The following is a 13,959-nucleotide window of genomic DNA, read 5'->3' on the forward strand; positions in this document are numbered from 1 at the left end:
GAAATTCATGTTTCCAAACGACTCTTAATGATTTTTAAAATTTTAACCGTGTCAACTAATCGCTAGTTTAATAGCCTTTAGGATATGTTCCGTTTCCATTAAATATTGATCAGGCATTGAATTGGTTTTTGAAAAATCAAATTAATCAGTCAAAAATTAGTATAACCAATTGAAAATATGTGCATGAGATATAATATCATAAAACAAACTCGAGCATCAATTCGATTAAATTATTTCCAAATGAAAAGAATCTAATGAATAATCAGTTTTCTAACATGTTTTGATAATTTTAAACGAACTCAGCCTAAATAAAATAATAATGACAGATACAAGAAAAACAGCCTTGCTGTGAAATAAACAAGTGTGCAATACAAACAAAAAATACATGGAGGACGACTCAAGCAAGTTTGGTGTGTCATGCTTTGTGCTTCTCGAAGAATAAGCCTACAACTGTACTTATCACCCATTTTAAAAACACTTTTTTTGTTACTAATTTTATTTCTTGTTTTTCACTATTTTTCTTTGAATCTTCTATTACTAGTCTATACTTTCCTTGAGCCACCAAGAAAGAAAAAGAAAAGTCTCTGAAAATTACTTATTTTCTTTTTATTATTATTATTTATTTATATTGTTTAATTCAATCTTCGTGTACCAAATTTGATCTGAAGTCTCTGGATTCACCACCTGGGTACACTTCTCTCTTAGCTCCCCTTCTTTACGATCTGCTTTCAAGTGGAATTTGTTATGACCCATTATTGTAATTTTCTTGATTTTTGATTTTTCTGATGGGTTAGATTCTTTTGTGTTAGTTGCTTTGGTTTTGGATTTATATTGTGTTTTCTTGATATGGGTTTGATCAATTTATGCTGATTTGTTAGTTTTGAGGTGGAAAGATTGTTACTTTGTGTGAATTGTGTAATTAAGTTACCATGTGTGTAGGAGATCCACCTAAAGCTGCCATGTTTTTTACCCTGCATGTGCATCTGATCCTGTGTATGTGTCTGTAGCAAGCAGGAAGATTTATAATTTGGATTCATTATACTATATAGTTTTGTTTAGCTGTTTCAGTCAATCAGGCTTATATGTGTTTGTTGTTCTTATGATGTTATGATGGAATTTTTCAGGTATATGCAGTAACTATTGATCTGGTCTTAACTTTTCTGTGTTGGGCTATTTCAATCTTCGGGTGATTGGTGCAAAAAATCGTGTTTTATTGGCTATTTTTAGAACATTAAGTTGACGTGCGCAGTTTATCGCACATTGACAACTCTTTGTTGTATACCGCCAACCTGTACCAATGAGGGAGTGGATAATTGGAGCCTTCATTAACATTTTGGGCAGCATTGCTATTAATTTTGGAACCAATCTTCTTAAATTAGGTCATGACGAGGTAAACAATTCTTTTCCAATATGTGAAGATCTTTCTTTAAGCACTGTCAACTGAAGTATATAACAAAAACTTTTCTTCATTTTTTGTTATGTTCTACAGTTGATTAATTGATCGCTTAATGTGTTGCATAGTCACTACATACAACTCTTGTGGTAAATGTCATGGAGACTTGGAAAGCTCCTCTTCATTCCAGCTAAATAAATTTGATTTGATAAGTACTTTATTAATCTACTTGCATAGATTGTCATGGTGCTATATCTATTAATAAAGAGGTAGGGGAGATGATGCTTGCAACACCGTTTCTACTGTTTTATATGTGGTTTGATAAGGCTTAGGCTTTAAATGTGGCTCTCTTGGCATAGCTTTAAGGATTTATTTGGCTTGAGTATTCCTTTAAATTTTAAGTGCAATAAGCTTTTAAGTTTCAAAAGTATATTTAGTAGCATTCGGATTAATTGTCACGCTAGTAATAATGAATATTTGAGCATTTAGTATTACATGGAAATTCTAAAGTTTTTGCTATCAGAGATAGAAAATATACTCCTATGATATAAGGCTTGTAAAGTTAATGTTTCAAACTATATGGCACCATGTGGTGAAAATGTAGTAACATCCTGTGGGTGATTAGGTAAGTAAGGGTATGTGGTAGCTTCGGCCAGGAAGATTTTTGTTTATAACATATTGGTATATGTTTCTAATTTGTTATTTAGGTGTTTCCAAATCTGTAAAAAGAAAGAGTATTACAATTTAGTTGCCTAGAGGATTCTTTTCTCTCGTGTTCACCCCGCTGCTGGTAGACAAGGCCTCTGGCTCTCATTCCCTCCATGTAATACGATATTGGAATTGAGTAGTGTTCCAATATACGTAACCGAATGCTATTTAGTTCAAAAATTATTATCATGACATTTTCACTTTCTATAGCTTGGACAAAGTATGAATTTTATACCAACAATGGCAATAGAATCTTAAATTGTACTCAACCATAGTGATTGACACCATGGATATCAAAAGCATGCTTTAAGCGCCACTTGAACGCAAAGCGAAGCGAAGCGCACCTATTGGGATTTGCTTTTCTGAAGTGCGGAGCAACTACAAAAGCCCCGCTTTTTGTTGCAGCCCAAAGCGCAAAAAAGCAATAAAAGCAAAAAAAGCGCGCTTTTGTGTAAATGGGTGTTTTACTGTTTTTATTAGATCTGGACATAATTTTAAAAGGTCAGTCAATAATTTTAACAGGTCAGTCAATAATTTTAAAAGGTCAGTCAATAATTTTAAAAATGTACTCGTTAGTGCGCTTTGTTTATAAAAGCCCGTGCTTCACTTTGCACTAAGCTACAAGAGATCCCTTACGCTTCTCTGCGCTTTATGCATCAATTAGGAGTGCCTTTCCCTAGGTTCAAGAATCTGTGCTCTGAGCTTAAACAGTCTCTACCTTTTGTTAGAAAATGAACCTTGTTCACTTTGTTCGCGTAAAGCCTAAGATTATGTTCACCTACAAAGCTACAACCTATGCTTTTGGTGAGTTTGTGAGTCCTAGGATGGTTTTGTTATTTTATAACTTGCCTTTTATGATTGACTAGACTAGTTTGTTTTGGCCTGGATCTGGCTGGTTTGTAAAATATGGTATGAATCTTTCAGTCATGATGACACTGGAAATTCTATAGTTGGAGTCGTGTGATTTTTCAAAGTTGAACCCCACCTAAATTTTAAAACCTGGTATAGATGAGAAATCCGTCTAAATATAAGAGAAGTTAATACTATTATATTTACCATGTTTTGTGTGTATATTGTAGATTTATCCATACAAACCTTCCTTCTATCTTAAGTTAATAAACAAAGAAGAAACTACTGTTTTTTAAATAAGTTTGTATTTATATATTAGAGAGCAAGCAATTTAGGACCAATATGACTTTCCCTGTTTACACTTGAACTGCCGTTTGCTAAGCAGTCTCGCCATGTTCTTAAAGTTTATAAGCTAATGAGTCATGCTAATTAGTCTGCACCAAAAAAGTCCTTCTACATCTTGTTAGAGTTCTCTAAATGATTAGATGCATGTTTGTTTTATCATTTATGTGATTTTGTTTTTATGATTAATACATTTATCATTTTATCCTCCGTCGAAAATCATCGTGTTAGCAGTATAATGTATTTTTTTTATAAAATCTTTATTTGTTTGTAGTATGAACGATCTTCTTATGCACAGCTAATTTCTTCTAATTTGTTATTTTATTTTGTCTCTGATGTCAAACATAAGAACACAGAACAATTAGCAATTGCGCATATATATGTGTGTGTGTGTGTGAGTTTATGTATAGTACGTACTGCTTGTTCATTATTATATATTGATTTCTGAATGTTTACAAGTTATATTATTATTGTTTTTAATTATCCTTGTGGTTCAGAGCAAACTGCGCGATTTTTGTTTAGAACCATACCAATCTGTCACTTTTCATTGTTTATTGTCAGAGGTACCTTATTTTCTGTTTTTAACTTCTGACTAATAAAATTGTTGCACTTTATATGTAGCGAGAAAGACATCCAGTGTTGGGGGGTGATGGATTGAATGGGAAGACTGTGCTGAGGCCTATCTTTCACTTCCAGACATGGAGGATTGGTGAGGTTTATTTTAATAGTGCTTGTTTCTCTGCAATTGTGTTCTTGTTGCTTGTAACTTGATTTGTTATTCTTGGCATACAGGAATATTTCTTTTTGCTTTCGGAAATTGTCTAAATTTTGTTTCCTTCGGATATGCCGCTCAGGTCAGTTTAGTTTTTTTAGCTCAGAGCCTTCTTGCAGTAAATGCATGATGTTTCTATTAAAATTTCACCCAGTTAGGTACTAAATGTTCTTGTGATTTCATTCCTAACTTGTTTTATATGTGGGATTTGTTTGATTTGCTTTGCAGTCACTTCTCGCAGCTCTGGGATCTATTCAGTTCTTGTCAAACCTCGTGTTTGCCTACTATGTTCTAAACAAGACAGTTCCTGTCAAGTATGTTTAAATTTTAAAACAGAGCGAATTTATAAAATTTCTAATGTTTTATCGCCCTAAAATGATATTTTACATGAGTGTAACATTTTTCTTTGTCACTCCTTTTAACAGGGTACTGGGTGCCACAGCCTTTATCATTCTGGGAAATATCTTTCTTGTCTCTTTTGGGAATCATCAGTCACCTGGTACATTACTTGTAAATATAGATGAAGTGCTTCTTTTTTTGGGCACCATGCCAACCTGTATGAGGCACTTGTTCCGTTTTATTTTAATGGATACTGTTATATTAACCAGATTTTGTTTAGAGTTGTGATGTCAAGTTTGTTTATATTATGTAGCAGAGTTGTTTTAGCGAGTTGTTTCCACAGGATCATGTTTTATGTTCTACAATTTTTATGAACTCTATAAATAGAACAAATTTTCCGAATAGCAGGAAGTCTGGAACTTATTAATTAGTCACTATCTTCATCAAAATTATATAAGAGATTGAATTTTAAAATAAATCCCCCCAGTCTATTAGTATGATATAATCTCCATCCATATAAACTTCAGGTTCTCAAACGAAAGTGAATAATTCCACCGATCAAAGTGAAATTGAACATTTTATGCAGTGATATAACTCTTTTAATGTGGTCTGCTTAGGATTGAAAGACGTGAAGCAGCTGCTGTCCTTCTTAGTCACAGTTCATATGGTCATGCACATGGTCACAGGATTAACACCTATTTTTGGGAAACATAAATTCCTAAAAGTAGGGGTGCTTTGTTTTGGTGGTTTAAATATTTATGTGCATGTCTTTTTCCCTTGCAGTTTACACACCAGAGCAATTGACAGAGAAGTTCAGTAACATTGCATTCCTTCTGTATTGTCTGATATTGGTTATAGTTGTTGCCGTGCATCACTACATATACAGGTTAGGAGTCTAACCATGTCCTAGGCTGTATTAGACTAATATGCCCTCTGCTACCACAGCTGTTTTCTTTTTAAAAGTGTAACTTTGTAATAAGCCATCTGTGTCTCATTCGTGTTGAATTCTTAATGCAGGATTGGAGAAGTACTGCTAGCTGTTACTGGGCATGATATGAAGGTGTACTGGGTTGTACTTCTTCCTTTTTCTTATGCTGTTGTTTCAGGAGCTGTGGGATCATGCTCAGTGTTGTTTGCAAAATCTCTGTAAGTAATTCTATATATATATTGGTTCTTGGTACTGCGTTCAATTCGTGTTTTTTAATGCAATTACTATTGTGCAGCTTATGATTGTTGATGCCTAGTAGCTATAAATTGCGCTGCACAGCTATAAGCTACCATTCAACCTATATTTAACATTAGAAATTCTTTTTTAGTTGTCATCCAAGCACACCAGTCTGCATATCAATTTACAAGTATAGACCGTAAACAAGGAAGTGTTATTTAAAAAATTGAACAGACAGGCTTGTTTGGCTAAGTTAGCTAAATATTATGAGTGTAAAGTAATCTTTTTGTTAAGTAAAAAGTAGCTCTGTAGTATCTTTTATTATATTTTTGCAGTATTTCTGAATATTGGCTTGTTTATTACTTTCTTTTAAATTCAGTACTTTTTATTTCTAAACCAATTTTACTGCTTATTACAGCTCAAATCTGCTGAGATTGTCCATGTCTAGTGACTATCAATTGCACAGTTGGTTCACTTACTCCATGCTCCTGTTGTTTCTGAGTACTGCTGGATTCTGGGTAACCATTAAACACAAATCCAAAAATCCTTATTTTGTTGGATGCAAAACCTTCATACTTTGCAAGTTGATCTGATTGTAAAAAGTCATGATAATTGCAGATGGCGCGATTAAATGAAGGGTTGTCAATGTTCGATGCCATACTTATAGTCCCTATGTTTCAGATTGTTTGGACCTTTTTTTCTATCTGTACAGGATTTGTATACTTCCAGGAATATCAGGTCCTACTCTATCTCTCTTGCATACTCATGCACAATCACACATCCTTGTGAAAGTACAAGGGTCAATTTTATATGTAATAGTGAATAAAGTGACTTCATTGATAATTATTCTGGTTCATCTGCCTGTTGTCTTTCAACGGCATATCATTTATTCTCTCTTTCAGTTTTGGCACGACTTATTAGTCTTATATGTGCAGGTATTTGATACTCTGCGAACAACAGTATTTATACTAGGAATGGTTTTAGTATTTATAGGCATTTCGTTACTGGCACCGGATGAGCCAAGAGGTATGTTGTTGTGCACGTGAGATACTTGTTAAATATATGTATAAAACACAAAGATCTAAATCAGTAAGATATCTTTTCAGGAAGTGAACTCAAAGATAGCTCTTTAGCTTCATCCAGTTATCTTAATGATACAACTGATACCAACAGGTACTTAACATATTTTTTTTGGTTAAGACATCCACTTGAATTTCAGATCATTATTGTATTTGGGTTTAACTAGAACTATCAGAGAGAAGGTATTACTCCTGCATGGCAAATAAATTATCATATTATATATGCACAAACCCACATAAATTGGAATGTAATTGAGTTATTCTTCTCATGCAATTAAATTTAAACTGTGCGAACATCTTTTTGTACAGGCTGGTTATGCCATCAGAAGATTCTCAGATTAAAGATATGAAATCATTTGTGCGATCAATGCAAATTAAGGCTGCTAAGGCGGTCGTCAACGCAAAGGTTTTTATCCGAGGGGTAACTTTTGTTTTGAAGTGAATGGTCTTGTATTCTTATACTCTCTTCATTTTATTTTCACCAGGCTGCATGCTCATCTACATTTGGTTTGGGAGAAGATTCAATTCATACATCTTCAGTTTTTGCAATGCCAATGGTTTCATCTAAGATTAATGGCTTTAGAGGAACGGGAGTGGACAGAGCTAAATATTTCTCCTGGAGAGACATTGGTAGAAACAGTGACATTTCGCTTGAGGAACATGATTTGGAGTCCGCGTCAATGCTTCCAAGGTCATAAACTAAGAGAGTAGCATCAAGTATAATTTCCTCTTGAAAAAACGATGAAAATGTGTATACACAATTGCACAGTGGCACCATCTCATCAATTTGTATAGATTTTTTAGGATTCCCTCTTAGGTGTTGTACTAGATTGTTGTTGTTACTGCTTGGTGAAGAACCATAAAGTAAGTCTCTGATTGTATTTATTGACCTTAACCACTTGAATGAAAATTTCGCCGTTTATTGAGCTTCTGTAATTTGTAAACACTTTCATTCGATGTATATGCTACATAAATCATCTTTAAATTGCAAGTACTTGCATAACAAAGACAATCTTTTCTGCAAGTAGATTTTGCTGAAACATGAGCAAGAGACAGAGTCACACTAAAATTACATGACCATCTCTGAAGAAAAAACAAATTGAAAAGCTCTGCTCAACTTGAAATAGCAAATAATATTTCATCAGGTAGAGCAAGAAGTTGTGCCTGATCTTCTCTTGAAAGAATTTTGCTTCTGAATCCACATATTGCGATGAAACCGCTGAATGAACAAGTCTGCAACTTCATCTATCTGGTCTTCAAGCTTAAACTCTTCTCCATCTTGAACTTCCTTCGTCTTCTTCACCAACTATATCACCGCGCCAGGCCTCCCCAGTTCATACTCATCATCTTCAAACAACGAGTGCCTGAGATCCGGGTATATATCCTTCACCTTACCATTATCATCTTTTTCTTCATTTTCTTGATTAATTTCCTCTTCCTTTGCTAATACTACAAAGTTCCTTTGCAATTTCTACAGTATTTTGGTCCAGCACCTCCTCCTCGTCCTGAGAACCGGTAAGGGCTAATATGTACGTTCAAAATTTATTATATATAATTCAAATTTTAATATTATTTTATTAATGTTTTAGTAATAAATTGAAGTTTAATTAAATTATATTAACCAACTGATATATTTTCCCTTAAAAATGTAACTCTTACGTTATTTTTTTGATATTGTAAATCGATAGTATAAATAATAAATATTTTTATTATCCATCTGTATATTCTTTTATAATATTAATATGTGAAATGTGTTTTTTTGATTAATTTCAAATTATATTTTTCATATTTCATATATCTTGGTTCATAAGGTTGAGTATATAGTTTGAAATTTATTATTTATTATTTATAAATAATAAAGATCTTTTTTGTATATTTATATCTAAATTAAAGATATATGAAATGAAGATTATTTCATATATCTTTGTTCATAAGGTTGTATATTATATATAGTACATTAAATAAATTGTTTATTTATTTATTTATATTCAGGAGGCCTCATTTTATCTTTGAATAGGGTATTACCAATCAAAGCCCTAGAGTTTTTAGTCTCCCGGTTTCCAATCGAAGTCCGGAGTTACTCTAAAATCAATAAGTTTTAACATCTGTACGGTCGGATCGCTTAGAAAAATTATTAAAAATATAGATAATCGTTACGGTAAGACAAATTATTTTAGAAATAGCTATAATGTTAAAGGTGACACAACTTCCAACCAAATGCAACACCAAGAACCAAAGGCAACACCACTGCCACGTCAGCAAAACGGTACCCACATGTGGGGCCCACCTACCACATTCGTATCCACATGTGAGGCGCACCTGCCACGTCAGCATGCCACGCCAGCAAGGTGGCCCCCCCCCACCTGCCACGTCAGTAAAGTGGGCCCACACTGCCATGTCAGCGTTGTGGGCCCCCATATGGGCCCACGTGCCACGCACGCTTGCCATGTCAACACCGTGGATCCCGTCTGCCGCCTGAGCATGCCATCTCATCATTTTTGGACCCTAGAGAGCAATAAATATTTATTTTACATTGCTAATGCAACAGTACTGATTCTAATATTGCGGTCTGCGCAACAGTGTTTAGTATAAGTAACTGTAGTTTAACTGTACTACAACACGTTTAACGTTGTGTTGTAATAGATCTAGTTGTTTTTATGGAAAATGCAACGTTATTGATGCAACGCTTGCTAAAAACCGTTGCCTATATGGACTTATGGCGTAATGTTTTGCTTGAATTTAATATATGGATTTAGCAAAATAAAAAATAAAAAAATTATGTAGCTTTATACGATAATAAAGCAAAATGGTCGGAATAGTATCATTTTTTGGACGATTCTTTTTAGCCAAGGCATCTTCAGAGGATTCGACAAATGAAAGGTTTACAATCAGAAGAAAAGAATGCGGAAACTGTGTCTTTAACTTTGGCTCTGGTTTGAGATGCAACATAAAATATTTTTGTTAAATGAAATGTTAATTAAATAAAGAAATTATGATTTTATTTGTATAATCGATTCATATCATTAAATATATGAAGAAATTACAATTTTATTTTTTTTCTAATTGATTCATATTATTTTTGTTTAAATTGACTCCTATCATTCATAAATAAAATAATTTTATTATTTGATGAGGAGAAATTTATAAATAATTTAATTATTTTTTTGATAGTTTTTAACATCACAATGGACTGTCCAAAAATATTAGTAATAGTGTTTTTACGTTATATTTTGACAGTAACATGTTGATAATTGTTTATAAATTTATAACTTTTCAGTTTTTAACATTTTCTGTTTTATGTAATAACCTAATTATAATCATTTAATGAAAATTTTATAAAAAGTAATTATTGCTAAAATATTGAGTTAATTTAAATAGGTATGTTATTCATACATCAAATTTCGATTTTAAATTGTAATTTGATTACATTTGTTTAATTTAATCTCTTTATTAATTTTTATCTTATATTCGAACAAGTTTCATAAAGCGGGACATTCGATTAAAGGTACTCGGTTCTCGTTATAAACCGGTTGCTTCCTTTATAAAACGTCACCGAACAACTGTATTGCTACTCACTACTACATTCAGAAGAAGTCAGGACTGCAAGTCGATTCACAGCCCCGACATTCTCATGCCGTAGTATGCCCCCTATAAACATTTTCTCCCGAAAGAGGTTTGTTAATTTCTTGAATTTTCTTTATAGAATGTATCATTTCTTGAATGTTGATAAGTCTTTAAAGTATAAAGTATAAGATGTTGCAAGTGCTAACAGGATGCAGTGGTGGATCTAGCTCCGAGAGTAAGTGATGTCGTATTAAAATTTTGTAACATTGATTAATCGGAATGAATATAAAAAAATTTAATATTCATATTATGTAATTCGTTACCGTTTCACAAGATAAATAAGTCATATATAGGGCTGTGCATTCGGTTAACCGAAACCGAATTTTTTTTCGGTTAACCGAAACCGAAGTTTATGAAAAATCGCTACCGAAAACCGAACCGAATTAATTTCGGTTTATAACCGAACCGAATTTTAAATTTCGGTTAAAACCGAAAACCGAAATTCTTAAATGATATATAAAAAATATGAAAATAACAGCCAAAATAGTTAAGCATACAATGAGGATAATCATGTGGTTCTTGTCGTTGCAGAGTTGCAGTACATAACTGCTTAAGTTTGCAGTTTACTGTTTACATTCCAAATCAAAACAAAATATTCCTGAAGAAACTAACAAACTAACAAGCAAGCTCAGTAGGTCAGAGGTTAGTAGCTAAAATATTCAAACAGGCTCTCTTGTTCGTTCTGAATTCAGAACCCCCAATCAGGCAATCACCCCAGTTCAGCACTCCTAAACCTTGAGTCCTCGACTCCTGCTGTGTAGTGCTGTTGGCCAGTGTCATCGACTCATCTTGCATGGCATTTATAAAAAAATACTAATTTTTTTTGTGAGATATATAAAATTCGGTTAACCGCGGTTAAAAAACCGAAAAACCGAAAAACCGAAATATCAAAATTTGGCTACCGAAAATCGAACCGAAATTTAAATTTCGGTTAACCGAACCGAAATTATTTCGGTTATTCGGTACGGTTTTCGGTTAACCGAACCGAATGCACACTATACACCTTGATTAGAATGGTGGATACCAGAATGATAACATTTGAAAACAAAAATTTAATATTCAGATTATGTAATTTTTTTACCGTTGGACGATATTCAGATTTGAAAACATGCATGGGCGTCTTGAGAAAGTCGAGGGGTTGTTGCACCCAAGAAAGAATAGGAGGTATGTAATTGAATGGTTACGAATAGTCTGAAACCAACAATAGAGGTTTTTTGTTGCCACGCAATGCGTAGAATTCTGTTTCTTTTAAAAGCATTTGTGGTAGTATATAAACTAGTATCTGTGTGATTGTGTTAAGTAAAAAAAGTAGCTCTGTAGTATCTTTATTATATTTTTGCAGTTCGACAAAGTAAGAGATCGCATGGCAAAAGAGGAAGCAGAAATTGGAAAAGTATGATAACGAATTGTACAAGATGAAGCTGATGAAGACTCTGCAGAACATCTGCATGAGCGTCTTAAGAAGGTTGAGAGGTTACCCAAGAAAGAATAGGAGGTATGTAATTGAATGATTGTAATTGAATGATTACGAATAGTCTGAAACCAATGATAGAACCTTTTTGTTGCCACGTATACGCAATGCGTAGAATTCTGTTTCTTTTAATAGTATATAAATTAGTATCTGGATAAAAAAAGTAGCTTTGTAGTATCTTTATTATATTTTTGCAGTATTTCTGAATATTGGCTTGTTTATTACTTTCTTTTAAATTCAGTACTTTTTATTTCTAAACCAATTTTACTGCTTATTACAGCTCAAATCTGATGAGATTGTCCATGTCTAGTGACTATCAGTTGCAGAGTTTGTTCACTTACTCCATGCTCCTGTTGTTTTTGAGTACTGCTGTTTTACTGCTTATTACAGCTCAAATCTGATGAGATTGTCCATGTCTAGTGACTATCAGTTGCAGAGTTTGTTCACTTACTCCATGCTCCTGTTGTTTTTGAGTACTGCTGAATTCTGGGTAACCATTGTAAAAAGTTATGATGATTGCAGATGACACGATTAAATGAAGGGAGGGTTGTCAATGTTCGATGCCATACTTATAGTTCCTATGTTTCAGATTGTTTGGACCTATCTGTACAGGATTTGTATACTTCCAGGAATATCAGGTCCTATCTCTATCTCTCTTGCAGACTCATGCACAATCACATGTCCTTGTGAAAGTAAAAGGGTCAAGTTTATATGTAATAGTGAATAAAGGGACTTCATTGATAATTATTCTGGTTCATCTGCATGCTGTCTTTTAACGGCTTATCATTTATTCTCTCTTCCAATTTTGGCACGACTTGCTAGTCTTATATATGCAGGTATTTGATACTCTGCGAACAACAGTATTTATACTAGGAATGGTTTTGGTATTTGTAGGCATTTCGTTACTGGCACCGGATGAGCCAAGAGGTATTTTGTTGTGCACGTGAAATACTTGTTTTTTTTATATATAAAACATAAAGATCTAAATTAGTAAGCTATCGTTTCAGGTAGTGAACTCAAAGATAGCTCTTTAGCTTCGTCCAGTTACCTCAAAGAATCAACTGATACCAACAGGTACTTAACATATTTTTTTCAGTTAAGACGTCCACTTGAATTTCAGATCATTATTGTATTTGGGTTTTAGCTAGAACTATCAAAGAGAAGGTATTACAAATAAATTATCATATAATAAATGTACAAACCCACATAACCAGAATGTAATTGAGTTATTCTTCTCATGCAATTAAATTTAAACTGTGCGAACATCTTTTTGTACAGGCTGGTTATGCCATCAGAAGATTCTCAAATTAAAGATATGAAATCATTTGTGCGATCAATGCAAATTAAGGCTGCTAAGGCGGTCGTCAACGCAAAGGTTTTTATCCGGAGGGTAACTTTTGTTTTGAAGTGAATTGTCTTGTATTCTTGCACTCTGTTCTTCATTTTATTTTTCACCAGGCTGCATGTTCATCTACATTTGGTTTGGGAGAAGATTCAATTCATACATCTTCAGTTTTTGCAATGCCAATGGTTTCATCTAAGATTAATGGCTTTCGAGGAACGGGAGTGGACAGAGCTAAATATTTCTCCTGGAGAGACATTGGTAGGAACAGTGACATTTCACTTGAGGAACATGATTTGGAGTCGGCATCTATGCTTCCAAGGTCATAAACTAATGTTGTGTTTGGTTGGGGAGAATGGAATGGAATGGAATGGGATGAGTAAAATTACTTGGAACTAACAGAGATAAGAGGGAAGTTTTGGAATAAATGTAAGTGAGGGCAAAATTGATATGATAAGATTTAAGAAGAAATTGGGGGTAGGAGAGAATGGAGCATTCCATCTCAAATTGGAGGTATGTTCTCTAGCACATAATGTAAGGAATGAAATGGAGGAAGGAATGAAATTTGTTACAAATTGTCCATAATATAGTTCATTTTTCATTTCATTCCTTCCGGAATCATTCACCCCAACCAAAAACAACATAAGAGAGTAGCATCAAGAATGATTTCCTCTTGAAAAAACGATGAAAATGTGTATACACAATTGCACAGTGGCACCATCTCATCAATTAGTATAGATTTTTTAGGATTCCCTCTTAGGTGTTGTACTAGATTGTTGTTGTTACTGCTTGGTGAAGAACCATAAAGTAAGTCTCTGATTGTATTTATTGATCTTAACCACTTGAATGAAAATTGCGCCGTTTATTGAGCTTCT

General features: G+C 33.6%; 1 protein-coding gene across 4 annotated transcripts; it reads left to right on the forward strand.

Moving 5' to 3' along the window:
* Nucleotides 1-394: 394 nt before the first annotated feature.
* On the forward strand, nucleotides 395-13,958 carry LOC108219179 (probable magnesium transporter NIPA8). Of its 4 annotated transcripts, none has more exons than XM_017392480.2 (14): nucleotides 395-688; nucleotides 1,125-1,390; nucleotides 3,914-4,001; nucleotides 4,085-4,146; nucleotides 4,293-4,378; nucleotides 4,490-4,563; nucleotides 5,187-5,289; nucleotides 5,421-5,549; nucleotides 5,987-6,086; nucleotides 6,187-6,306; nucleotides 6,504-6,594; nucleotides 6,675-6,741; nucleotides 6,957-7,053; nucleotides 7,133-7,573. In XM_017392480.2, the coding sequence occupies exons 2-14, from the start codon at nucleotides 1,298-1,300 to the stop codon at nucleotides 7,343-7,345; spliced, it is 1,323 nt and encodes a 440-aa protein (XP_017247969.1). In that variant the 5' UTR covers nucleotides 395-688; nucleotides 1,125-1,297; the 3' UTR covers nucleotides 7,346-7,573. The 4 variants fall into 4 exon arrangements, with proteins under 4 accessions (XP_017247969.1, XP_063947460.1, XP_017247970.1 ...); XM_064091390.1 differs by lacking the exons at nucleotides 6,957-7,053; nucleotides 7,133-7,573 and adding exons at nucleotides 13,021-13,117; nucleotides 13,201-13,958 and having other exon boundaries at nucleotides 476-688; XM_017392481.2 differs by having other exon boundaries at nucleotides 499-757.
* Nucleotide 13,959: the final 1 nt, after the last annotated feature.

The sequence above is a fragment of the Daucus carota genome, chromosome 4 (assembly GCF_001625215.2).
Source record: "Daucus carota subsp. sativus chromosome 4, DH1 v3.0, whole genome shotgun sequence".
Taxonomy (NCBI): Eukaryota; Viridiplantae; Streptophyta; class Magnoliopsida; order Apiales; family Apiaceae; genus Daucus; species Daucus carota.